The sequence below is a fragment of the Rhipicephalus sanguineus genome, chromosome 2, assembly GCF_013339695.2.
Source record: "Rhipicephalus sanguineus isolate Rsan-2018 chromosome 2, BIME_Rsan_1.4, whole genome shotgun sequence".
In the NCBI taxonomy this organism is placed as follows: Eukaryota; Metazoa; Arthropoda; class Arachnida; order Ixodida; family Ixodidae; genus Rhipicephalus; species Rhipicephalus sanguineus.
In genome coordinates, this window is record NC_051177.1 from 53,698,627 (window position 1) to 53,726,228 (window position 27,602).

General features: G+C 49.3%; 1 protein-coding gene across 1 annotated transcript; it reads left to right on the top strand.

The window, feature by feature from the left end:
* The first annotated feature begins 689 nt into the window (after nt 1-689).
* Nucleotides 690-24,328, top strand: LOC119381181 (solute carrier organic anion transporter family member 4A1). Its single transcript, XM_037649135.2, has 11 exons — nt 690-1,915; nt 7,359-7,570; nt 9,132-9,228; nt 9,751-9,872; nt 11,530-11,685; nt 14,041-14,130; nt 19,213-19,405; nt 20,301-20,460; nt 21,328-21,527; nt 22,575-22,639; nt 24,116-24,328. Exons 1-11 carry the CDS (start codon nt 690-692, stop codon nt 24,319-24,321), a joined length of 2,727 nt encoding a protein of 908 aa, XP_037505063.2. The 3' UTR covers nt 24,322-24,328.
* The last annotated feature ends 3,274 nt before the right edge of the window (nt 24,329-27,602 follow it).

A 27,602-nucleotide genomic window follows, 5' to 3' on the forward strand; every position in this document is an offset into this window, starting at 1 on the left:
ATTCAGTTCGAGGCGGGCGTCAAAAACCACCGCCACGTTTTATGTACACTACGTTAACCACGCAAATACGGTAACGCTAAATCTGAAAAATAGCGTGTATAAGGTAAACGCTACGGGTCGTCTAGAGTACTGCGCATACGCATTTCGATCCCGCTATTCCGCTAAGCCCGCTAAACTATAAACTGTCTAATGTCGCCGTTGCGCCCGTGCGCTTGCATGAGGAGACCCAGTACCCGGATGGTGTTCACGACCGGGACGCGATGACAGCCGGCGTAGTCAGTCACCTCGGCAGTCTCAAATGGGCCGGTCGACGTGTCACCGATTTACCCGGCGGTTCATGACGAGTCGGTCACCGCTGTGTACCAGCACGCACATGTCACTCCCGAGTCTGGGAAATCTTTCTTGTAGTTTGTCTACTTCGCCTAGCACGATGACATTATGATTGTCCTCAAATGCAGCGCTTGGTAATCAATTTGCTTGAACACTATACGCCCGCTAGCTGAACTTTATACCGTTACTTGACGCCCGCCACCAAAACTCTGTGCTAATTAGGCTGTATGTGACTTTTCGAACGCTCATTAGTTTGCAGAATTTCATTCATAAGCTGTCACCTGGCTTTTTCTGTACGTGCAGAAGGCCAAGACGTGACGATCAACCGCTAAGGACATAATCAGGTCAGGTAAATGACTATGGCCGCCAAGCAGGCTGGAAAGACCGGCAATGTAAACCAAGGATCACAAAATGCTGCCGCCGCACCAGCTCGCATCGGTGCGCAGAACCCTGCGCTATTACAAGCTCAGGAGTCGCCGAGCGCTGCAAAGGCAAAGCGCCGTTCCATACGTGGTTCCCTTTTCCCCATTGCCGGTGCGTCGCTGTACGCAGAAGCACGTGGACCCAATGCCTCCCCAGTGGTCGTCGCGCAGCCGAAGACAAAAGCTGCAGCAGCTGGAGCTGCGGAGACGGCTGCTAGAGGGCGTTGGCTCGAACAACCGGATCCTACTGCAGCACGCAAGAAAAAATGTAGTAGTCATTCTCCAGCTATCGTCGCGATACCAATTGCATCGCTGAGCCCGCTTAGCCCGCTGGGTCCGGAGATCATCGCAACGCCGTCGCTGATGCACGGACCACTAGTGATTCGGACGAAGAAAGAACAGGACAAGCGAGAGGCGCGTCGGCCGCCCGTCGCTGCGAGCCATCGGCGGTGTCCCAGCGAAGTAGCTGCGCCTCTTATACCGGCAGTCCAGCAGTCTGTGCGAATGTGTGCGCCGGACGACCTACGCGCTATGAGGCAACAGTTTCCGCCACGGTTGTCGTCGATATGCTTGCGACCTATGACCATCGGTCCCGGTGGGACGCCCGAGCTTGTAGCCTTCCCGTCCAGCTGGCACCGTCGGCAGTCGCGCCTCACACCTGGAGCGGAGTTCGCAGGTGACGCCGCGCGAGGCGCTTCCAATGACGGGCGTCGAGCGTCGTCGCCGAAAGAAGTTTACCCGGTTATGGATGCAGCGGAGGACGAAACCCCGAGAAGTTGTCCCAGCACGCCCCAAGTGACGCCGCCCGAGAAAGAGGACCAGCAGTGCGGCTGGTTCCGGTTCCGACCGTCTTTCCTGCACGGATTCCGTACTCCTGGCTGGGTTCTCCTTAGCCTTTGCTCGATCGAGTTCACCCAGAGTTTCGTCAACAGTGGCGTGTTCAACGTGGTGCTGCCCACCATAGAGCGGCGCTTCAATCTGAGCAGCTTCGAGACCGGCATGCTGCTGAGCGCGTTCAGTGTGGTCAACTGCCTGTTCATCGTGCCCGTGGCATTCCTTGGCAGCACTCGAAACAAGCCGGTCATTATAGCCTCCGGCATGGCCATCATGTCGGCCGGATCGTTTTTGTTCTTCCTGACCTACGCGATCGAGCCGTCCTATGCGTGAGTTCTCTGTTTTATGTGGTATGCGCTTAACGTCACATGGTACACTCGCTTCCGTAAGGTGCAGGATATGACTTGATGAGAGCTCAGTTGGCTTAACAGAATTATTTAGCTTCTGGTTCGTGCATGCGGGCGTGCGACAATGGCAAGGTGGCGAAATCTTCAAGAAAGCCAGGGAACTTTTGCGTCTACGCATAGAAGTTTCTGAAGCGGAAATATTTGTCCAACCGTAAAATGTTATGTGCAGAGTGCGGCACGAATCGAGTTATATACCACTGCCTTTTCGAAATGATCACTGAATCAACTGAGTTATCGCCAGGAGTCTCGAGAGATGATAATTGACGACTGAAAGCGCGGGAGACTTGCAATGAGGAAGCATGTTAATGAAAGTGAACATCTTTGGCCGCTTTATAGGGAACCCAAGCTGAAGTTTACGGCGCGATGACAGCGCCGCACTGCGGCTCTAGAGAGAATCTCTGGCGAAACTGGGGGCAGGCGCAGCCGACTAAGCCTGTTTGTCGGCAGCGGGATCACGCGCGCGTTGCTCAGTCGGTGCGGGGAACTTGGACGCCGTGCCGACAGCTTGGCACGCTGAACCGAGAAGCTTGCTGTGCGAAGCTGCATTTCCACGTTGGCAGAAGCGACACCGCGGAAGCGGAAGCGAGGTCCGAAGTATTGCTGTGTCGTGGACTGCCACAACATTGCAGACAACACCAAGGCGCGCGATTCACATGTGAAACTGTATCGGTTCCCCGGCATGTCGCGCGAGAAATAAAGGCGACAAGCGTGGATGATCAAAATAAGGAGAATCAAGTATGTCCTAGCTGACAGCGCTGTCTCGCCTTCTGTTTTGGCTGTCTCAGTTCATCGCTTTCGTTCGTTTCGACTACCTGAATCAGTACGTAACGCGGCGCATGTACGCAGCGACTGCAGCAATGATTACTCGCTGCCTTCTCGCATTGTGAAAGTCCAGTTACGGTTGTAGGTGAAACAACTTTGTGTTTTGATTCCCCGTGTTCGTGAGACCTACCCGTCGTTGAACGTTCACACTCGCATTATACCGTTGGCGTGGCGCAGTTGGTTGAATTCAACTGAACTCGGCACATTGTCAAAAGTTCGGCGCTTGCAATGTACGCGTCGAGAAGGCTGCTTTGTCGCACCAGAACAGACTTCTATGCATTTTCAGCAAATTTTGACATTGCTCTGCTGGTTTGCTTTGTTTTTGTCACTTTATCAGGGTGATATATATTTAAGCCGCTAAATATAACTGGCACTTAATACTTGCTTTGTAACTGCCACCATGCAGTAACCACCTTCTGACTTTGTGCAATTTTCTAGCCGCGAGCGCGCAGCAGGTTTTATGCGCCTGTCAAGTCGATATCCTCATAAAACGAGAGTGCAAGCATGACGCGAAAACCGAAAAAACGAGGCGAGCAGTTCATCTGGCTTCACAGTGATTAGAGCTCAGCTAGAGGGGTACTGACACGAAAATTTTCAGTTGTCGTTTTTTCGCGTCAAATGAAAGGCCAGACTCTCAAGAGCCTAGAAAAGGTAGTTCTAAGCGCGAGTACACCTTAAAAAAGTAATTAAAACATGTTTTTAAAAGTTAGTTTCGGTTAGTATACTGTACCCTGACGTCACAACGCGGTATGAGCTTCTCGTGACGTGCTCGCACAATATATGTGACGTTTCCACGGCCGCTCCACACCGTGGCTCCGTTGATGACGCACAAGCGACCATTCTGAAGGTTTTGGTGACGCACAAGCGGCCATCTTGGAAGTTTGGTACCCGACGTCACGACAACTAGCCAGACTGCTGCGTGAAGTCACCAGAATTAGTACTGTAGCCTGACGTCAAGCTAGTGTCGATGTAGGTAGGTGCGCCGTGGAAAAAACGACTTTAATATCAAAATAAAATATCTTATCAGCATTTGCTGAGCTTCATACTTGCTCAGAGCCGTCTCTGCATACAGGCGATTTGTATGGCCGAGTAAACTCGCCTCCGAAAAAAGGTGTCAGTACCCCTTTACAGCAGAACAGAGGACTTGACTCTAACCTTCTCAGGAAAAAGTGCCATGGCCGTATAATTTTTTTTCGCACGCCGCAAACGTTTGTTCACGGAAGTACACGGCTACTACTGCAAGCATGCCATATCAAAACAATAATCATATAATTCGTAGTCCACAACGCAGAACATCGACAGTGTGCACGGCTTCATTTCGGAGTGCATATGGACCATTATGTATCATTAACTTGACGGAATGAGACTTACCTAGAGGTATGTATACGTCCTACACGGTGTAATCGCGACTTGGGAAATGCATCTCGCTTTGAGTCGGCCGTCGTTGTCGTCGATCGTCTGCTCTTCACCGTAAACGTGATTGACGTGCCTTTCTCCTTTTATCAAGTTCGCTTTTCGGTGGCGCCTCTCCAGCTCGGAGATCTTTTTGAAGCGGCACTGCAGGCGGTACATTGTGATGCCCGCAAGCGCACCGCGAGTGCTCTGCACGTGCGCGGAAGCGAGCGGCTGCTCGTTGGAGAGAAGGGAAAGCTTGGGGAACCTATATGAGGCTAAGCACACATGTTTTCGGGCTACTGCAACGTTTGACATGGAGCAGAGATATTGTACCTGCTATTCAGTCTTGTCTCAAAACCTACGGCAGAAAACGATCATGTCAGACCATTACATTGAAAACGCATCCCGTGTTGCTGAAGGTGTCCATTTCTTCTTGCACAAAAAAAAAATATTCCTTTTATCACATCAGTAAATAGCAATTGATGCTCCGCATTGGCCAATTTCCTTAATATTTACGGGCTGCAGAGAAAGATAAGCGGTTGTATACGTTGTGGGCAGGTGTATATTACTCACTTGGCTAGGAGCACCGAAGCGAGCACCTTAGGCAGTATTTTAATTTGGCCTGTTCAGGTGTGTAAACCTGAAGGGGGTGTTACATTGCGAAACATCGCAGTGTAAGGGGTTGTATATATATATATATATATATATATATATATATATATATATATATATATATATATATATATATATATATATATATATATATATATATATATATGTTACGCTGAAGAGTGTTACGCTGAAGCGACAACGGAGTCAAAGAGGAGAACGAAGTGCGTCGTCGTTCGTCGGGGGCGCCGTTATCGTACCCAGCACCTCCACCAAAAACTGTTAAGATGGGGTGTGTTTATTTACAAGTGAATAGATGAAAGGGACGAAGGGTTGCCGCGCCGACACCGAGTTGCTTCGAAGACAGACGCACTTCGTTCTCCTCTTCCTTTGACTCCGTTGTCGCTTCAGCGTAACAATATATATATATATATATATATATTATATATATATATATATATATATATATATATATATATATATATATACATATATATATATATATAATGTGTGTGTGTACCTGTGTGCTTTTTATTGTTCGTTCTGTAGGGTGCACGCTTGTGTAAGAGCGAAAGCAGTGGAGGTAAATAGAGCTACGCATTATAATCTAGCTGCTGAAAATACGTCACGCTAACGCACTTCGTAGTGAACTATGACTCTAGATATACCGAAAAGGGTGCCGATCTTTGGTTTCCGGTAAGTAATTATGACCGCTATATTTTCGCTGTTGCTATATCCGCCCTACAACGCAAAGAACTCGAAAGTTACTTCGTGGTTCTATTTTTCCAGTTAGCTTCATGGACAATGGGATTGATCGTGGAGGTTCATTTTCGCCTCTTTCACAAAAAAAAAAAAATGAGCTTAACAGTGAAGCATCATAAAAGTTTGCTTCATTTGGAAAGGTTGTCCCATTACAGTTTTTGACATCGGGACCCTCCTATTGTACATAATTATTTAGTACATGTATTACGGTCGTAATAAAGGTGATACAATTGGAACTATATAAAATGAGGGAACAGTTGGTATGTATAGACGGTTTCGCTGTTTGTAAACAAACTGGCATGGGCCGAACGGTATGCCCAAGAAGACTTCCGGTGCGCCACTTCCGGCAATGCTTTTTCAACGGTCCCAGTGGTGTTTACCTGGGGTGTTTGAGTTTGTTGCTCTATTATTTCCGGCGCATTCCTTCAGATGTGTTTCGAGCGATGTGGACAACGTCGCACGGGGGAGGTACAAGCAGAAACTGTAGCGGAGAGAAGAGTTGCTTGATACGCTGGATAGGGAAGTTGTGCAATTCAGCTTTTCTACTGGAGCTAGAAACCTGTCTCCTGTCACAGCCGCAGACATATTTATGTAGTTTGGTCTAGGCACACAAGGTCACGATAAAGTTGTTATTGCGCTTGTGTCTCACCGGGCACTTTTGATAGAGATCGGTGCCGATCGGAATCCATAGTGATCCAAAGTGTTCGGTGTGACTGAGAAAATATAAAACGTACTCATTATGTGATGTCGTCAGGTGAGGCTGAGTCTCGCGAACTACTATTGTTTACTCACGAGCACGTTATTCATGTATTAAGCTTTCAAGTTAACCCGCTTACATCTACAGTCCACGCTCCAACCGAAAGATAAATTAGGTAGAGTGCAACGATGTCCATTGGCGGCAACGCGACAGTCTATGAGTAATTTTCTCGCACCGATGCGAACCCACTCGCAGGCGTCGCTCTCATGAAAAGCACATGCAACGGCGTCACTGCAATTGGCAACAAAACGTGGGCACCGCGACGTACACTGTGTGGCGATTCATGTTGAGCACGGCTGCTTTGGTGTCCCGAGTGTTGCTTCGAACAGTACACATCACTGATGAGGCTCCAACTAGAAGAAACACCGTTACGATAAATTTTCGGTGTTAGCCAGCTTTCACATTTTTGCTATCCACATCAGGCGTCAGTGCAGCTATCTGTCATGGGTGGTAGACGACGGCGTCCGACGTGTTCCTTGTAATTGGGGACCTTCGACTAACGTCTGAGCATTGTCTGAGTATGCATTGAACTTTACTTGCCTTTGATGAAGTGGGCAGAACAAATCTACACGCTCTTTGTGGGAATTCAGTTTTTGTCGCCTGATTGCTGCAATCCAGGCGCTATTTCTGCCTTCATCTATCGGGAAACAGCATGTTTTCACTTGCGATAGCAAATTTGTTGCGGACCGCAGACTGCATCCTGGCACTACACATCGGTGCCCGAGTTACGAGCGCTTCATCGGAATAATTTTATCCGCAGAAAACAGAGAAACACCAGCAGCCACGGCCAGCAACGCAGGCTAAAACCACGTTAAAACAAGGTAAACACGAAGTTTTCTAGGGAGCGTTTCCGGTGAACGAACAATGTTGCCAGAGAACGGTAAGCGCTGGCGAAACCGTCTATACGTACATCCTTACTTTGAGCGTTGGAAATTTGAAAGACTGGGCGTAATTTGCACGTGCATTTGGGCCATATACATTGCCGATTCAAGATAACAAAGTTATCCTTTGTTCTTTCAGTTACGGCACCGAACTGCCAGACCTGTGCTACGCGACGCCGCCTCCCTTGAACCAGACGGTGGAAGCGTGCGGCAAGGAGACGATTCGCGATGCCCGCTTCCTGCTCATCCTCGGCAGCATGCTCCAGGGCGCTGGCGTCACGCCGCTTCACACGCTTGGCATGTCCTTCCTGGACGAGAATTTGCCCGCCAGGCTCACCTCCCTCTTCGTCGGTGGGCGGCGCTCCTTCGTGCACTTATCTTCATGCGATTTATCACCTGAAAGCTTCACTGGGACCGGAGCACGGACATGACCAGATTTTGGGGACATATGCACGTAGTACCATCTCTCGTCGGTGACAGCGGTGGCCTGCCGTAACTGAATGGGAAATAGGCGAACAAAATCATATCAGACGAAAAAAGCTTGTTACCAAAAAGGACTCCCGGTTCCATACAGCAGAGACTTATTTGAACATCCTGGTAAAATTAGTGTCTCACTACAAACCACGTGGCTTCTCAGAGTGTTTAACAGTTTACAATGGGGACCCCATGTGTTTCTAATGGGCGGTGTTCAATTGTCCTCGGAAGCTGCACGCTTTGTAGTGCGATACTGTAATTTTACCAGAATGTTCCACTGGGTTTCTGCTGCGTATAACCGGGAGTCGTTTTTGGTAACGAGCTTTTTTCGTCAGATATTATTTTTTTTTCGCCTATTTTCCAACAGTTACGGCAGGACGCCGTTGCTGCCGCCGAGAGAAGGCGCCACGAGCAACATGTCCTCCAATTTTGGAAATTAAGATTAAGCAGAGAACACGACTAAGCTGAAATACTCAGGACAGGCGCCTCTCCTGAATATCTTGGCCGTTCTGCGCTTAATCTTTCCCAATGTCTATGCACTATCTTGCCTAGTACCAAGTCTTGTTGAACTGGAACATACGTCCTATCTGGAGCGTGCGGCTCCAGACCGGTCGTGTTCCAGTCTCCTAAGTACGCGCGGCCGGTCTGGAGCGCGAGTCCAGCTCTCTAGCGCTGCAGACTGGTCGTGATTGGAGCGAGGGAATAGTACACTCTGGCGATCACTTTTGAGGATACTTTTAATATTCAGCTCCGGAGGGGTAGCTTAAGTGCTAGCGTTCCAGTGCGGCCGTGATTTAGCGTGATCTAGAGGCAGATGTGTGTCAGCGTCGACAGAGTTTTGACAACGTCCGCGAGCATGCTGTTTTGATGAGTGGAAGGGTTGCTGACGCATTTTACTTAACCCATTAACGCATTGAACACGTTAACACATTGCTAGCCGATTTATAATTGGTCTAATTAAGACACCTAATTTCTTCATGCTCTTCAGTTTATTTTGCTTACGCTTGGTATCATCACGCGTGCTGCTTTGAAATCTTTGGGGGGGCGCATGCTCTGTCAAACCTGATATACGTCTTTTGCTATGTATTCATAAGGCGTCCCCGGTACTGAAACTGACTGCCTGACTGACTGACTGACTGACTGACTGACTGACTGACTGACTGACTGACTGACTGACTGACTGACTGACTGACTGACTGATTGATTGATTGATTGATTTATTTATTTATTGATTGATTGATTGATTGATTGATTGATTGATTGATTGATTGATTGATTGATTGATTGATTGATTGATTGATTTCACGGTGGCTAGTAGCTCGAAAGCACGCAGTACTATGGCGGTTTTCCGTTCATTAATATAAGCATGACAATTGGGCATAATTTTGTTAGTCTCATTGCTCGCCTATCCTCTCCGACCACCCGTCTTTATTTGCAGGAACGTACAGTGCCATGGCCGTGCTGGGACCAGCCTTTGGATTTCTCATTGCCGGATATTTTCTTTCTGTGTTCGTCGATTTCAAGGACGTGAGCCAGTGAGTAAAATGTCACACTTCTCCCTTCTATAAGTCTAAACGTTGTGCAGTATTGGCACGCATTTTTTATGTCATAAATTCTTACTGTGCACAAGCCTGCAGAACGTAAAAAGAGCACACTAAAGAAAACAGATTTCTGTGTTAATTTAGTCGTCTCGCTATGCCAGACTTATGACGTCATCGACGTTATACAATACGCACAGCCAAAGTTTACTGACGTATGCCTACAACGCTATATCAAAGCATGCAGCTTGTAAAAGATTAAAAAAAAAAAACAAAAGTGCCGCGAACGTTTCTTTTCACCTCGCGTGCAGTGTAGGTAAATGCAGTAGAAGTGACTACATCTATGGAAGAGGTAGCCAGTGCCAAGGAGTTTGTCGGTGTATCTTGAATAGAGCGTATACGATTGGAAAAGTATACGTGCGTCGCACATCGTTTCTGTTAGGGGATTATAGCTTCCGCTTAGTGCTGCGGCTGCGCTCTTAACATGACGCAAATTGTACGCCTTCTCCTTCGACGCAGCCTCGGCCTGACAACTGAAAGTTCGGTGTGGATCGGTGCCTGGTGGGTTGGATTCTTGGTCGCGGCCGTGATGGGCGGTATCGTCAGCATACCGATGGCCGCATTTCCAAAACACCTGCCATGTAAGCACACGTCATGCCATATACGCGGCGCCTTATTACTGTACTCATGAGCGACATTGTAGATCCATCGTCGTTGACCCCGCAAGTTATATCGGAACAAAACCAACCAACCAACCAAAATGCATATTTGTTTGCATGTATGTTTGTATGTATGTTTCGTGGCAGCGCGTGTGGCCACTGATGCCCGTGATAGCTCTAGGGCTCCATTCACCCATCATCGTGACCAACAGCGTACTTACGTGCGACGTTTTAAAGTTTTTCATGCGCTCATTCTCTCAGGGAATGTGGGGAAGGGCAATAAATTTTCGGTGGCGTCTCGCAAAAGTTTTTTTTTTTTTTTGCAATTATATCACTACTCCTAGCAGTCTTTAACCATGGCCAGCCATACAACTAACGCACTTGACATCTCTTAATGAGGGCCTAAATGGCTGGTAGGACCCTATTTTTTAAAATATTTATCTTATGTTAACCTATTTCACTATTCAGCGTCATATCGAAATATATGATCCTACAAAAGCAAAAGTACTCAATTGAACTGGCGAAGTACATGCGAAACGCGTCGCGTTACAGAAAGGACAATGCTAGGTGTTTTTCCGAAGGCTGCCAAAAAAGTAATCGCCTACGGCAGAAGGCACAATCCTTATCTTTGAGCTAGATTACTCTTGAGGCCCGTGTACCTAGATTTAGGTACACGGGCCTCAAGAACCCCAGGTGGTCGAAATTTCCGGAGCCCTCCACTACGGCGTCTCTCATAATCATATCGTGGTTTTGGGACGTTAAACCCCAGATATGATTATTATATGAGCTAGATTACTCAAAGGAGTAGACATAATTTGCTCGAAAAGCCGAGATTAACAATTTCTCATAAACATTTCAATACTAAATTTATGGCACTAATCTCAATTGACATGTAGCCCGGAAGCTCCCTAGGCGGATTTACTTATAGCAGGGATTAGGACGATGTCAATTCTGGAATACTAATTACCAAACTTTGCAAAGAAGTACATTGATAGTCTATTGTTACTTTTATGCTTCTAACGTATACAATGGCGTCTGATTGATTGATTGATTGATTGATTGATTGATTGATTGATTGATTGATTGATTGATTGATTGATTGATTGATTGTAAAAACTGTGCATTTTTCGCAGCCGAGTGTTATGTGAAACATTTTAAGGGAGACTGTGTCATTCACAAAATTATAAATTATTCCCCGAGTGGATATGCCTCGCTCTGTCGCCGGCTAGACAACGCGCAAATCTCATGTGACATCGTACCGTGGCAGTACATGTGTAAAGGCTCGTTCGCGCCTGCGACTATCACCGGTCGCGTGACCAAGTTACTCGCAAAGCGTCTGGTCGCGGATGGCCGCTTTGGTCGCGCTTTGACTCAGTCGCTCCCTGCTCGATTTTTCAGTCGCGCGACTGCAGTCGCAAAGGTCTGAACCAATGACACGCTCAGCAACTTATTTTACGGGCCAATGGCAACGCGAACAGTCGTGAATTCTGTGTGCCGATGAATACAAGTCGCGCGCACATGTGAACATCGATCGCCTTGAGTCGCTTTTTCGTCGCCAGTCGCAAATAGTTGCGCGACCGAATCATGTAGCAGGTGCGAATGAGCCTCAAACGCGTCCCTTTGCACGACATGTACGCAGCGTACTACCAATGTCAGATGGTGCGCCGACTGTACTCCAACAAGAGCACCAATCAGAGCACCTATGGCCAGTGCGTGAACGAGCTGCCGCGCTCCATCCTGGCGATCCTCATGAACGTTCCCTTCGTCTTGATCACCCTGGCGTCGGTCACCGAAGGTGAGTGCACATGAGTCAACGCGCGAAAACGCGGCAAGAAAAAATTGAGGGGGAGGGGGGGAGGGGGAGGAGGTATCTGCCGTGGCGTACACTGCAATGAATGAATTCAGCAAGAAAAAATGCTAAAGAGACAGGGCTTGCAAACATTTACACGAGAGAGAAGTCGAGGCGCATCGTCGCCATGCGAACACCGCCGCGGCTAGCCTGCCGTGGCGGTGTTCTGCGCGTCTGCGCCCCGCGCGGCAGGCAGCGGCACGCCATCCCCATTTCGCTTCGTATTGCCCGCGTGGGAGTCACGTGACAGGAGTCGAGGTCCCGAGGCGCTGTCGGCTCCCGCCGACCGACGGAGAGGGGCGCGGGGGAAAGAAGAAACCGACACTGCGCATGTCCGTTGCTATGACGACGCACGTGCGAGGAGGAACAGGAGGAAATTGACGTTGGCTGCGCTTCAGGGTCAAAAGTACACGCAAGATCGTTTTCTGGGTTTGTAGCGGGAAGGGGGGGGTGTTCAACCCCCCCCCCCCCCCCCCCCGAAAAATATTTCTGGCTACGCCCCTGGTGTCATCGCTCTAAAAAGACTACGTCTGCGGACCTTGAGCACGTGCGGGCAAAGGAAAAGGAGTCAAGTAATCTGGTAGACTATTCCTCTCTTTGCGCTTCTTAGTGAAAGCAGGGCGTTTCATGCATGCAGTGTTGTAACTGCCTCTCAGGTGGGGACGCCGCAACCGCACAGCGCAATGAAATGGGAGTAAAACTAAACGGAAAGGTCGCTGCGAAGCAGGGGCGTAGCCAGAAATTTTTTTCGGGGGGGGTTCAACCATACTTTATGTATGTTCGTGCGTGCGTTTGTATGTGTGCGTGCCTATATACGCAAGCAAAACTGAAAAATTTCGGGGGGGGGTTTGAACCCCCCACCCACCCCCCCCTTGGCTACGCCCCTGCTGCGAAGCAGCGATATGTATATCATGGGCCTGACAAAGGCGGGCGGTGTTAGAGGACGCTCGGCCACGGCCGGACTGGAAAGACGCACGCGCGCGCGCATCTTTGCAGTCCGGCCGTGGCTCGGCAAGGGCTTCGGTAAACTCGAGCAACGCAGTGAAGCCGTGGTAGCAGATAAGACAGACAAGCTAGCGGGTAAAGTTACTCTGGGAAGCACATACAGTAACTCTCTAGCAGTGGGTGACTGTAGACAGTGCTGACACCGTATATACGGGATCTCTTCACATTCCAGGATAGTTCGGTGGTGTCACGATGTGACGCCTCGGTGATGACTTCAGAAGCCATATTTGCTTTAAGGCGCGAGAGAACAGAAGCCAACGCGTCAAGTAAAAATGTAACTCCTTAATGGACTAACCTGTGCGCGGCAAAATCTAGGCGAGCGCGGCCGTTGGTCTTATGAATTAATAATCCTACAATCCAGCGGTATCACTGGTGCTCGCGTAAGTTCCAGAATGTTCCGAACTGTTCACATCGTGCGTGCGGTCTAGTTAGAGCGTTCGAAAATACTAGAAATTGCATTACAGTCAGGCGCGGCCTACGCCGAAAAATAGCATGTGTAACCGTTTTAGCCGCCGAAACCTGCTCACACTAACATAGGAAAATCAAGTGCACGTGTCAGTATCGAAGCACCACTAGCACTCGGATGGTACCGGCCCACAGCGACGTCGAAAATTCGTTGGTATGCATGAAGTGTTCTGAAAAAAGAAACAATAATTGTTGGGGTTTTACGTCCCAACACCACGATGTGAGTATGAAGGACGCCGTAGTGGTGGGCTCCGGAAATTTCGACCTGTGGTTTTTTTAACGTGCACCTAAATCTAAGTACACGAGTTTCTAGCATTTCGCCTCCATAAAAATACGGACGGCGCGGCCAGGATTCGATCCCGCGACCTTCGGGTCAGCAGTCGGGCACCATAGCCATAGACCGCCGCGTCGGGTGAAAGAAGAAATTTACGTTTAAGCAGTTGATATAGTGGCACTGGCTACGAAGGTCGTTATGCTATATGTTATTTTCAACGACTCAGAAATGTGCGACTGTTGTTGTTCATGTATACACCCGTCTTTACAGTTGCTAGAAATTAGTAGTATGACGCAGCGGTTAACGCGACCTTTATTAGGCCCCGAAGGCACGGTGAAGCGACCACACCCGAGGCACAGATCTCACAATCAAGTAGCGTTCCCACCACCGATGAAGATGACGAACACTCATGATGATGAACATGCATGAAGAGTGTAGATGTGTCTAATGAACGCCCACAGTAGACTAAAATTTAAGCTTCAGTCGGCTGGATTGCTTCTCTCCAGAATCTGATGAAGTATACATCGAACGCTTTGCTTTTTTTTTCTTTTTTTTAGCAATGGTCGGCACGGCCGTTAGTGCCTTTTCGGTGAAGTTCTTCGAGGCCGAATTCGCTATGACACCTTCCAGAACGGCCGCTGCTCTGGGTAAGACGTTTCAGTGTTTTGTCTTCTACGTATTTAAAACAGGACGGCTGCCCACTCTGCTAAGCGGCATTAGCCGCGATGTACTCCTGTTCATTCGGAGGTAGCAAGAACATTAAAAAACTAGAACGCTTGAGCTTCGCCTCCAGGAGTAGATGCGATAGCGCAATCGGGCCCCGTGCGCATCGCCTTCCCAATCGCTAGCCTGGATTCGGTTCTCGGTGTATGCCTCGGCCGTGCCGCAAGGAAACGAACATATGTGCGCGTAACATGGCCGTTTTAACTATCCTAGAATGCCTACTGGAAGTACAGTTGCGAGATGCCCACTGCGCCGTAATTCTTCCTTTAGCGAATCAGCGAAGGGCCCACTACGCGTCCGTAATGCAAAACGCCAACCTACACAGCTGCTCACTTTGTTGATGTGTTTGCTGATGATGATGATTAAATATGTCTGAGCGCTTCGTAATGGACGGGCCTTTAAAGCACTCGCTCAATCGTTGCGCAATTCACATGTTTTGACACCTGGCGCGATTCTACGCTTCTGCCAAGCATTATTACACGAGTTAAGGAGACTCCTACCGCTATATGACATTCATATAGTGTTATCTTTCGATGTAGTTTCAAGCAATGGCGTGGCTCTGTGGTAGAACACCTGCTTGCCACGCAGAAGTTCTGGGTTCGACTCGAGCCGAAAATTTTTATTACTTACTTTATTGGCATCTTTCTCGATTTTTCGGTCACGGACAACGACGCCGACACCCGAATAACTGCGAAACGAGCTCTTTAACGCCATCGAGATAAAATAGCTATTGCCAGTTCAAAAGGAATCACTTATACAAACCAATAAATTACTTTTTTAACACGAAAGTGTTTTATGCCGGGGTCCACCACGGCTCCACTGACGTATTTCCGTCACGGATATGACGTCGTAAAATATACACTAACACATGGCAAAGAAAAAAACTAGAAGAAAAAAAATGCCCCACCTCCCCGAAGGGAATCGTCAGGAAATGCGAATGTATTACTTGCGCCGAGAGAGGGTACCGTTGCCGTCAGACATTCGCCTTCACCGACTTCTGCCATCGCCTTGAGAGGCGCCCAGCCAGCGAACGGTCGAGAGTGAGGCGCGAGCAGACGGGAGAGTGGGGCGCCAGCGTTCTCGGCTCGGCGTTGGCGTTTCACAGCGGCGTCTCGAGCACACATTTCCGGATGTTCTTGAGAGGCGCCCAGCCAGCGAACGGTCGAGAGTGAGGCGCGAGCGAACGGGAGAGTGGGGCGCAGGGAGGAGAGAGAGCGAACGGCGAGAGAAGGAGCGGCGAAGCACTGCACCTACCCTCTCCTACACTTTCTCGCACCACATGCTCCGGTTTCTAGGGGCAAGCATAAGCGCGCGCGCCCGCAGCTGTTGCTATGGGAGAGGGCGCCGCGGACAACGCCGGATGCCTTACATAGCCCGACTAAGAAATACATTCGCATTTAAAAGTTTCGTAGCCGGGAGTCGAACCCACGGCCCCTCGCTCCGCATAGCGCGGCGCTAACCACTTGCCCACAGAGCGTACGTTCTCCAGCTTACTAACGGCAAGCTATTTATATTGGCCTCGAGGAGTTACGGAGTCGCCCTCTATCGGACGCGCCTCGATTGCGTGCTAGGCAGGATACCGCCGGCGCGCTCCCCATAGGTTTTGCTGTCGGCGCTCTACAAAAACACCTCGCGGAAGCCCTCCAGGGCATTTTTGTAAGTACTTTCGAAAGGAACTGTGTTCTTTACTGTCAAAATAATCTTTTCGACGAACTGAAAGCACAAGATAGTCTACAGTCGCTGTCTCTTTGCAGAAAACCGAGCACCCGCTTCACGCTGTCACCGCGTTGGAGACCCCTGAACCGGCTTCTTGCGTGAAAAATAGTCACTCGCTCAGTGCAAACTATGTGAAATATCTCGTTAGAGTAGACTGCCTGTAAACCAAACGCAGTATAACAGAAAGAAGCCTCAAGCCAGCGATCGCACGGGTTCGCGACGACTGACGGTGCCTCTGCATGTATGAGCGTCTGCGTGTACGTTCGTACTGATGGTTTCGCTTTTGCTACGAGCGCGTTTTGGCACCGCGCTGTGAACTTTAGGCCGCAAAATATGAGAATTTGTGAGTAAACAAACAACTACTGTTGCGCGGACGCTATCAGAGCAGTTCAATAACAATTTCCTTACAACTGCGGCTTCGGTGCGAATGGCAACTTTGTGATCTGCCGTCCCGACGATTCAGTGTTTTTTTTTTTATTTTTCGGTCTAAATTCGGGTGCGTTTCAATGTCATTTGACAAGTTGTCTCGCACTGCGTATTGATCGGTCTTCTCAGCGGGCAAATGCCGCTGCTTCTGTTTCTTTATTCAGCGCATTCGTTTCGTTTGGTGCTCACACAAAACGTGAGCAAATGCGACGCCTTTTTTTTAATGCTCCTTAATTATCGTTCCGTTTGCATTCCAGTGAACTTGCCGCTCTCTGTCAGCAACAAATTCATAGACCAAAGCTTCACCACTTCGAGATTGCTGGTGGAAGGAGAACCAGTCTACGAGACCGAGCATGTATACTAGCATGCAACGCCCAGGAAAAGAAAGAAAATACAGTAACGTTTGCCGGACTTGTTCTGCAAACGTCGGCTGTGAACTAGGACCCACATGAACTTGAAATAGCGGTGAATAAAATAGAAGGTATTGCAGCAACCAGCAGCCGCAAAACAGGATAGTAAATATTTAGCGAGTACCCCAGCAATTTTGGCAGCAGTGTCGTGTCTAACGCCAACAGGGTGGCATCTTTCCCACGTAAATAAATGAGGCTCCAAGAAAATACATGGGTTTGGCCGGTGGACCGATAATCGGTGGGCCGATCACGGAGGCAATGCAAAATTTATGTAGCCTATGAAGCAATGCATGCCTCATCGAATGGGAAGATTGCCCGTCGGCGGCGTCAACACGAGTGATGCAAAAAATAATCGTCACGTGATGGTGTCACCATATGACGTCATCATGACGACACAGATCGCCAAAATATGTAGCGTCATTATGACGTCCCATAATGTGGCGTCACATGATGACGTATTCACACGTCATGGTCGCTTTGCATTGCCTCCGTGATCGGTCACGGAGGCCGTGCAAAACCGCGTTAGGTGCAGAACGCTTTTGGAGGGGTGCGCGGGAGAATCAGTACATCGACTGACAAGAAGATGGCTTTCGCCTTCTAGTCATCTTTAACGAATGCATAAGGGACCCTGTGCGTTTTTTAATTCAACGTATCTAAACAATGACTTGCGCATCTGCAGCTGATTTTGTGGACGCTGAGCACGGGCTGACGATCAAGAGGTCGCATAGGAGTGTTCTGAGATGGCATCGCACGTGGTAAAAGGTAGCGCTTTTACCATCCTGTGGCTAAAGTCCCTTATGTGGCAGATGAGCATCATTTGCCGGCGGGAAGCGCGCGCGAGCCATCGTCTCAGTGCGTGCTGTCTGCTACTCACCGAACATCGCAGGCCCGACGCAGTAACAAAAGTCTTCGTCGCGGAAGTGCTTGTTGCACACAAGGCTCGTAGCGGATGGCTACTTGCCGGTTCTTAGCTTTACAACCCATGCTTCACGCTGTTTCTTGTCCCGCGATTACCAGTGCAGGCTGCCACTGGGCTCCTTTGCGTAAACGCGGCAGTGCGGCACCGAGCGGTAGAGCCCCATGTTCGTCGCCTTCGGAGGCAGCCACTTCATTACAATGGTTTCAATTGAGTAGAAAAGGACAGAAAACTTCCGAATTTGAACAGACCGCAGCGCATGTGGGACTTGAAGCTCGTTTTCAAAGCGCGCGGCAGTGCGCCACAAGCAGCCGACGCGGCCGCTGAGACCACGTGATCCTGCCAAGCACGTCACGCCGACGGTGGCGCCGGCGTTTCCAGTGGTGGGCCTCGAGGCCAATACACCATTTACCGTTCGCGGTACTCGGAGCTCCGTGGCTTGAACGTGTTATTGTTATCACTGGCGAAATGGCGCGAAGAGCGCGCATGACTCGCTTTAAAGGTGGACGCCCCGCGCGTCGCGATGCGAGCGCGCTTCCACAGGGGGTGCCTCTCGTGCGCACGCGTTTAGTGGCGGTTTGCACCTCTTGTCATTTCACCGCAAGTTTCCGTTGACGTTAAAGGAGAGCGCGAAGGTCACTTCGCTCGCTGGAGCGGCCGCGTTTCCGAAAGGAGCGCGCTGCTCACACGCAAAGAAGTAACAATTGTGACAGTTGTTAGTTCGCGCTCGTCCAGTGTATGTTCTTTTCGTGCGTCCTTTCTGCTTTAGAGCGCGCTGCAAGTTTCGAGCTGCTTGCCGCTCTTCGCGTGATATTACAATTTGTTGCTATGGCACTCAATACTTTGCCCTTGTGGCGAAACCATGCATAATAAACGCTCAACTACCCCTGTGAAGACATGTTTCACTTTCGTGTTACACCGATTCCTATGAAAGGGGGATCAGCCATGTTTTTTCTTGTTCTTTTCATTTAAGGGTTTCTTTGAGACATTAAATTTCATGTTTTTATTCTTGAAGTCGCTTACGAGAAAAAGAACACAGCCCTGCTTAAGAAGAAAGGTATAGGCTCTTGGGTGCGCGAAAGCGGACTTGAATTCTCTCCTCTGGGAGGCTCTCGACTAATCACCAACGTTTATCACCGACTAATCACCAACGTATTATTTGTTATAATTCATCATCGGATGAGTTATAAATAATAATGGGTAATTATAACTGCTGGGATTTTACGTCCCAAAAGAGCGATACGTTTACAAGGGACGCCGTAGTGGAGGGCTCCGGAAATTTCGACCACCTGGTGTCCTTTAACAGGCACCTAAATCTAAGAGCAGGAGCCTCTAGCATTTCGCCTCCATCGAAATGCGGCTGCCGCGGCCGGGATTCGATCCAACGACCTTCGGGTGAGCAAACGTTGAGAATCGGGCTAGTTGTTGCGTTCAACGCTGTGTGCCTTTCTTTTTCTCGCCGACCTTGTCCTGTGCGCTGTGAAACATCCGTTACTATTGAAGGAGTACGCTAATGCTAAGGAAAACTGTCGTTGCAGGCAGCATACTGATTCCGGCCGGCGTAGGCGGTACATTGATAGGAGGCGGACTGGTATCCAAGCTGGACTTGACCGTTCGCGCCATGTTGAAGATGTGCTGTGCCACGAGCATCATCCCGTGGCTCTGCATGTGGATATTCATTCTGCACTGTCCGAACCCGCAGTTCTTCCACGGGACAATTGGGAGCAGCAAGTGAGTACCCCTGAATGAATAGCACGCAAGGAACTTTCAACGAAGATTGGTATACCCTAGTGCTGGCCATCAGAGTAACCATTCGGTCTAAGAACTGGCTAACCTCCCTGTCCTCCGATCTATTCTTCCTTGTACCCTGCAAGGTAATGAGCAACGGTCCTTTGCTTTTACTGCTACTAATGCATTCACTGACTGTCAGGCTTGCAGACGAAATGACAGCGTTTAACAACAGCACCTCAGCTTGCCAACGAGCCTATGCTCGTAGTCGCAAAAACATCATCCGACAAGCCAACTGGCCAGTGAAAAAGAGTGCTTGCGAAGCGAAAGTTTCCGAATACGGTCCCTGGCCCCATATTCAAGCGCAGCTGTTATGCTATAATTATTTGCAAGAGCACATCTTGGGCAATACCAGATCAGTGGCATAGCCAGGGTGTGCCACACCGGGCACGCGTGCCCCTCCCGAAATTTATTTATGCCATGGGACAGAGCACACAATGACACTCGAGCACACTTGCCTGCCCCCCCTCCCCCCTACGTACCCCACCCCCCAAACAAATTCCTGCCTATACGGCACTGCTGTTGATAGTCGCGTATAGACAAGTGTTCCCGCCCGTGGACAAGTTCGGGAGGTGTGAGGGCACCTTTAACCCCTTCCCCACCTTCTTAACTGAAGCCTATGATACAGACAGGCTTCAATATGTAACAGCGTCGTAGGTGTTACACTGCACCGAGCAACGAAATGACACAGCGCATTTCGTTACTGTGTGCGCCACGCGTTACTGTGTCGGGAGGACATTTTGAGACAACGAAGTTGCGTTGGCGAGTCTGTGGACGAGCGCCTTGTGTCGTGAACGGGGTTCGAGTGCTACGCTTAAGCTTTGTTGTTCGTACGCAGCCGCAGCGTGGACTTCATCAGCGAGTGCAACGAGAACTGCCACTGCGAGGCGACAATGCTGGACCCCATATGCTCGGTCGAGAACGTGGTCTACGCGTCGCCTTGCTTCGCCGGCTGCGTCACGAAAGAGGTCATGCCGCACCCAGACGACCCATCCTGGGTGCGAACTCTGCTTTGAATTCGACAGCGTTGTCTAAATGCCAGTATGATTCAACCGTAACTTACGAAAGTTCTTGCGTACTTGGATTTCCATGGAGAATAATATAGCTCCATGTAGTCATTAGAGTAATGCATGGAGTCGCCCGCCACCCTCTTTCAAACATTCTCCGCTATTTCTCTTTCTCCCTCTCTATCTCCTGGTCAGCAACTCTTCTGCTCCAAAAACCGACTGCTGACCATCAGCAGCTCACGCTAGACACACTCTAGTCAGCAGCTAACTAGCTTACTTGTCCAGTTGGCAACTCTGCACTGGGGGGTGGAGAGAAAATAAAGCTGTGTCCGTAGTGCACTATATAGTTCCATCAATCACGGTGTGTTTTTAAAGCAGTTGCATTGTGAAAGTCTTATCTCTCACACTATGCCATCGTTCGCACAATTTCAAGTAAACGTGGTTGATGGGGGCTGCATCCAAGGTCCAAAGATTTGGCTACCATAGGGACACTTGCCGGGTTTGTCAAACTTGGTGGTGTTTACTAAAGAAAAGTGGCTGGATAAAAGTAGGCTCAAGAGTGGTTCCGTTATAATCGTCGAGCCAGGGTACTATTAAGGTTAAGTTATCAGAGCGACAGGTACGTCACTGCTTCTTAGATTAAGAAGCATCAACATTGCGCAGTGCACCGCCACGATCAATCACCGTCAGGGAAGACGCCATGATGTGTCACACTTATGGTGCTCAGTGAGCACAATGCACAGCGGGAAAAAGGAAAGCGTTGTGGAATAAGTTAATACAGCGACCACCACACTTCAAATGACATATTTGTTTCGAGCTCGCCACAGATCTTTCTGCCTCTTGTGTTCCGTCTCGCAGGATCTCCAAGTGTACAAGAACTGTTCTTGCGTGCCGACCCCGCTTGGAGCTCCAATGAATGCAACCTTCTACGATTTCGATGCGACGCGTCAGAAGTGCTCGACCAACTGCAACCTCATGGTTTACTACATGGTCGTCATATTCATCTGCGTCTTTTTCAGTTTCTTCAGCGCAGCTCCTATCATCACCATCATGATGCGGTGAGAAGTGGCTTCTGATATTGACAAAATGTTCCGTGCGGGTAAACCGCAATACACATACCGGTAATCTCAGCACCAGATGAGGAGACCATGTTTCACTCGAAACTTTTCTTAGTAGGCGCCCAGAGCAGTGTGCTTCCTGGCGCTTCCCAGTCGTGTGGTAACGTACACCGCAGCGTCTATTGCTATACAGTGGTCTATGGACATCACGCTGACGTCAGCTACAATCGCGCTTTATTACATGCTAGGTTTAAAATATGAAGTTTGACTCCGGCCCTCTTTTCGTAAGCATCCCCAGTTAAAATAGTAATCTCTACCACTTTGAACTTGTGCCCCTGGGTACGCGTACTTTCTGTACAGAAAGTACGCGTACATGGAGTACTGCGAGATTCACCTCGTGCAGGAGCCTTCCTAATGCACTTACTTGGGTACAAGTGCTCCTTAGCGAGCTACTGTATTCACCCGATATTAAAAGTGCTGAATAATGTGTACTGTTTCCTGGTGTTGGTTGGCGTTGCCTAAATGATGGCTTTATAGTGCTGGCTAACACATTGTTAATGTCGGCTAATCTTAGCTATGCTGTTAGAAGAGCAACGTGGTCTTCATTCAGTTTCAATCCAATGACTGTCTGCCACTACAATTTCTTTCCCGTAATGTTGTCGTCTTTATTACTAAAACTTTTAAAGCTTCTTCAGTCACGCCAGTGTTCTTGTCGAAAGAAAATGATACTATTTGCAAGTTAAGGATCATCTCACTTTCAATGCTTTACACTAACTGGGAAGTGGAACGTGCAGGTCGCTGTGCCCCTGATTAGGATCTGCATCATCAGATGTTGCTACAAGCATTGTTGCTCTCGCATACTTCTCCTGTATAATACGCAAACGTAAAGAAGTCTACGGACAAATTGAAATTAACTTTTTTGTACTTTGCGTATTTGCATGGCTTTCGAGCACGTTTGCTTCTAAGCGCGTTGAAAACGCAATAGGCACGCGTACATATAACATTCAACGCTGTTCACCGTGGCGCCTGTCCGTTTTTTCCCGTCAGCTGCGTCGAGGAAAAGGAGCGAGCTGTGGGACTCGCTGTCAAGTGGGTCAGCGTCCGCCTCCTCGGTGCGTACGTGAAGCGCTTATATTTGCAAACCATGCTTGTGTACATTCTGCAAGGGGGTGACATAGCCTTACCTCGCTGCCTGTGAACAGCAGCGCAAATAAAATATTTGCATTTCTGTCGGATATGTCAGCCTCACTGTAATATGTGTAAACCATGCCACGCCGATTCGTGTATACTTTTTTTTTTTTGTCAAAAGGCAGGCGAAGGTATGGCGACTGAAACCCAGGCTGTTTTACACGTCCATGGGCCGTAGTAAAGCCCGCATCTTCACGTCGACCACGGGCTCTGTGACTATCTCCTAATACGTACCAGTCGCTATCCTAAAGGGCAGGTTTCCCGATTCTCGGCCGATGAGGGAATTTTCTTGGGTAAGAAAAAAAAAAGTTGCCAACCCTTGCCAACGTGAGGCCACTTGGGCACTCGCGACTGTCTGGATATATGATGGACCTAAATTTGGAATGGGCCAGTGAAGGTTTTCCTTCGCCCCCCGTTCCCTCATTGCAGAATAGCTGGTGTGTCTGGCTTAAGATTGTTCGCGGGACGTTTCAGGTGGGTAGCGTAAGGCCGACGCACTTCCCTCCGGAGAGGCTGAGCCGTTAATAACTTTTTTTTTTCAAAGTTGAGAACGTGAACTTTGACTATTAGCGGGGCGTCTCATGCTTTTCCCGAGGCACAATTTCGATGGGAATGGGTCATCTAAGTGATAGTCACATGTACAGAATGCGGGTTTTTCCCTCTTCCCTGATCATTTCTTACACGTCTTATGCAGTATGGTATTTGTCCCAACTAATGTCAATATCGAGCCTGAAGGTGAATATCATGACCATGGTCAAGGGCGTAGGCAGAAGTTTTTCTCGGGTTGGGGGGGGGGGGGGGCACCTCCTTGATCTGGTCGCTGGTCGGGCAGGCAGATGTGATCGAATGTCATTTTGAGGTCTGTATGCCATGGCAAAAAGAATTTCGGGGGGGGGGGGGCACGGGCCCGGTGTGCCTCCCCCCTGGCTACACCACTAACCATGGGATAGCCGGTTCTAATGTAGCCTATCTTCCCATGTTTTTGATATACAAACATTTAAGTTTAACGTTGGAGTAACTTGAGCCAACAATACGCAACTGTGGCACCAGGTGTCACGACACAGATTGTGCGACTTGACCTGGAGTTGAACTTCAATGCATTTCAGGCTTCAGCACACTTTCTGTCTTGTTGTCCGATAAAGAAGTTTGTCTTAAATACGACAGTACGATAGGTCGCTACATGTGGCTGTTAATGTATTATCCCAAAAACTACTTAAGTCAAGTGTTAGAGCGCTCCCGTTCGTTCTTTGCGCGTCTTTTACATTGCCCGTGTATTAAAGGCGCAACGGTATACGTATACAAATACGCGATGCCAACTTGCCCAAGAAGAAGCCATATTTTCGCCGACCACGCAAAGGTTCTCAGAGTCATTCAATCTTCCACCGCACATGCCATTCCAGGCAACATACCGGCTCCGCTGTTGCTGGGCTCCGTGATCGACCGCAGCTGCCTGCTGTGGCAGGAGGTGTGCCAAGAACGCGGCGCCTGCCTCCTCTACAACAACGAGTACCTGGCGCTCAGTATGCTCGAGTTCCTGGTGCCGGTCAAGACCGGCTCCATTATACTATTCTGCGCCGCCCTCATTACAATGTCCGACGAAGAATAAATCGAATCTACTTTCTCGTGAACCCGCGTCGGACGCACTTGTACAGCCAGCGCGATCTGTGAACGGTGGTGTTTGAAGTTTGAAGTTTATTTCTTTCTTCCTGGATACAGAAAGAGGAGTAAGAGCTAAAGGCCATATTGCCTGACAGAGGCTCTTACTCATATGCGCATTCGGCTGTGCTGGCATATACCGTATTTTCTCGCATACTAGCACTGGTTAATATTGGGTATTGTTACCTAAATAACTGACGGTGACTAGAGTTGGTTAATGGTGGCTAAATGCTGAGTTATTGCGAAATTTGGTGAGTATTGGCAAATATCGTCTATGTTGCCTTATATGTTAATGCTGTGTTGGCTAGCGTTGGTGACTATGCGCTGTACTAACAATATTGTCGTCTAGAGTTCCTGTTCTTGCGCATACAGAGTCTAGAGAACATTTGTTTGTTCCACCTTAATTTTTTTCTCCTGCTTAATCCTGTTGGTGGTGAAGTATCGCGTATTAACGAATTTCGACGCCAGCATTTTGACCGCTGACGTGTACTTGCGGGGCGTTTGTTAACTACAAATGTGGCAAACTACAAATGCAATTGTCGATGTCGAAAAAATTCATTCCATCGTGAGAAGGTTGAATTACCCGCGAAGCTGTTTAGCACACGACGCAGAGGTGACACCAAACATTAAAATTTTTCCGCTTCGACAGCATGCGTCTTTTCTCCGCGACAAGCGTCATCTTGTCTTTGCCGCTACGTGTGCAGTCTTGTGTGGCTTGCCGCATGTGCTTGGCGTTTCGTGCACAATCTTAATTGGTGCCTGCCACCCGTGTATTTCTTTCATCTTTAGTGGACCAGTGGCGAGTAGTGGGGTTTGCCCAGTTTATGTGGCACGTAGGTTTTTACCTGCGGACTTCGGACATGCCCTAGACATGTACAGCTATATTCTCTAAACGCCACCGTCCACGTTTTGCGCAACTCCGCGATTTGAATGTGGCGCGGTTCAGTGCCGCCAAAAACGGCGTCGATAGTAGTATCGGCAGGCTCTGTTCGCACGCTAGGTACTGGGCGAGTTCTAACTCGCTCCTCTGGATGGCGACACCGACCGGCCGTCTTGGGAAACACGAACGCTGGCAGAGTTGGTATACAGCGTCTGTCAGTGAGCGGCGAACAGTTATTAATCACTCTTCTTGCGTTCGTGTTTGCGCGGTAACCGAGATTGGGTGCACCAGCCGCGTGGAGTCGCCCGTAGCCAGAGGGTCGACGTCACTGCGCTTATTTGCCATGTGTCAGCGTAACATTAAAATTGTACACCTCCAATTGTCTTGGAGCTGTACCGGCTTGTTGAACGTATGTGGGGGATACCATTACACGCTGCCATATTCAACATTGCTTGTGACGGTGATTGCGTTTACGTGCGGAAATTAAGGTTTGCACGGTATTGTCGACAACTATATGCTAGAACGAATGCGACAGTGAACTCGCGTTGAACGTCGCGGAATCCTGGAAACAAGAGAGAGAAATAGATGAAAAGGAAACGCAGGGAGGTTAACCTGGCGCGAGTGACCGGTTTGCTACCCTGCACAGGGGTGGGGATATAGGGGTCGGAAAGAGGACAGAGAGAGAGTGAGATAAAATGAAAATGACATGCTTCGTACAAGAACTAAGGGTTCTGAATCGTTTTTATTTAAAAATGAAAGCGGCAAGTGTTTAGAAACATTGGTGTGCAAAAGGACGTCCTGGACTGACTATGATGATGGCGGTAAGGGAAATAGGCTGGCACTAGAATACTGTATTATATAGAATGTATATCCTATAGAAGTATATATAGAAGTATAGAAAATGGAAGTATATTCAATTTTGCTAGCGTGCGCCTGTTTTTAAACTTGGGTGTAGATGAATGTAGCTCACAGTCTCGTCCTCTTGGACCGCGTAATCTCGTATCCCGCATCGGGAGACGCGCGGAGCGCGACAACGCCCACTACGAACATACGGACAACTGCATGTCCATTGTTCAAAGATTATTGGTGTGTGTGTTTGGGGGGAGGGGGGGGTCGTCATTGTAGAAGACGTCATTTTGCCACGAAAGCCCGGACACAACGCCGCCGAAACACTCCGACGCACGAAGAAGGGAGGGTAAAAAATGCTGCATTCAGTAGCGTGCGCGAATACGGTCGCCTTCGTCGATTTTCGCCTGCAGCCGCGGGGAGCATGGACGCGCGCGCGATTCTTCTGCGGCTCGCTCCTCAACGGGGGACGGTATACCAAAGGTGGGCTCGGACGCGATCAATGCCAGACGAAGGGTGGAGAGGGGGATTCGGTTGATGTGCCTGCTTCTGCTGCTGCTTCTGCAGCAGCAGCTTTTGAGGTTCGTACCCCGCTGCCTATACGTCCGCGCCGCTAAGACGCGCCGCCTAGCTGGTAGCTTCTGCATACAGGTCAATTTAGAGTCGCCGCATTGCCGCTGTTGACTTGAAATTGCGGGGCTGTTCGTCTGAGCGTTACGTTGGAATCGCATGCGATGACCTAAAAAAGACTTGGTAGTTCGCTGCTGAACATGTGTGTGCGGGGGTTAGGCTGTTTGACAAGCAGCCATCTGGTTAGGTTGGCTTACGTCGAACTCGTTTCTCTCTTCTTGATACAAGAACGAGAGCGCCAACTAATTATTCACGTACGACCCCGCATAGCATCGCAATGTGGTACTGTATATCGGATGCTAGAATATATCGACAGCAGTCCTGCATGCGTGTACACCTGCATTGCTTTCGTGCCCGCAAAACATGGCGGCGGTTCTTCGGCCATTCGTACAAACTCTTGCGCGTTACGAACTTGATGTGGCGTCCGTCCAGCGTGCCATTCGCAAACTATAGAGCAAATGATGAGCCGGTGCATCCCCCGCATGGCGTACAGCGAATGGTCCTAAGTGCCGTCTCTGTCTTAGTGAGCGTGGTACCGTTTTCTTATCCCCGCCCAGCGTGGCCTGGACCGGCGCATACGTGCCCGGCGGGGTCCCTCTCCGGATATTGTGTTTCCGAATCGCGCGTGGTGCAGCTATATGACCATTTGTAGGGTACTCGATTGGCCGTTGGCGAGCGGGATGGGAGGGAGCCGCGTCCGAGAGCTCGTAGCCGCCCCTTTCCTTCTGCCTTGTATACGGCAATGCGGCCTTTTTTTCTTTCTTTTTTTTTCCCGTAATCCCGGGCGATCAGCCGAATACGCTCGCGCAAGCTGGCTTCCCCGCACTCCTTCCCTTTTGGCTCGTCGCGTGTGCAATCGTACGCAGAAGAGCGCC

Excerpts from the sequence above, each read along its gene's own strand:
- LOC119381181 (XM_037649135.2), top strand. The coding sequence starts at position 690 with ATGGCCGCCAAGCAGGCTGGAAAGACCGGCAATGTAAACCAAGGATCA. Across the intron at positions 9,873-11,529 it reads ATTTCCAAAACACCTGCCAT|CGTACTACCAATGTCAGATG; the intron begins GTAAGCACACGT and ends ACATGTACGCAG. Across the intron at positions 22,640-24,115 it reads GGTCAGCGTCCGCCTCCTCG|GCAACATACCGGCTCCGCTG; the intron begins GTGCGTACGTGA and ends ATGCCATTCCAG.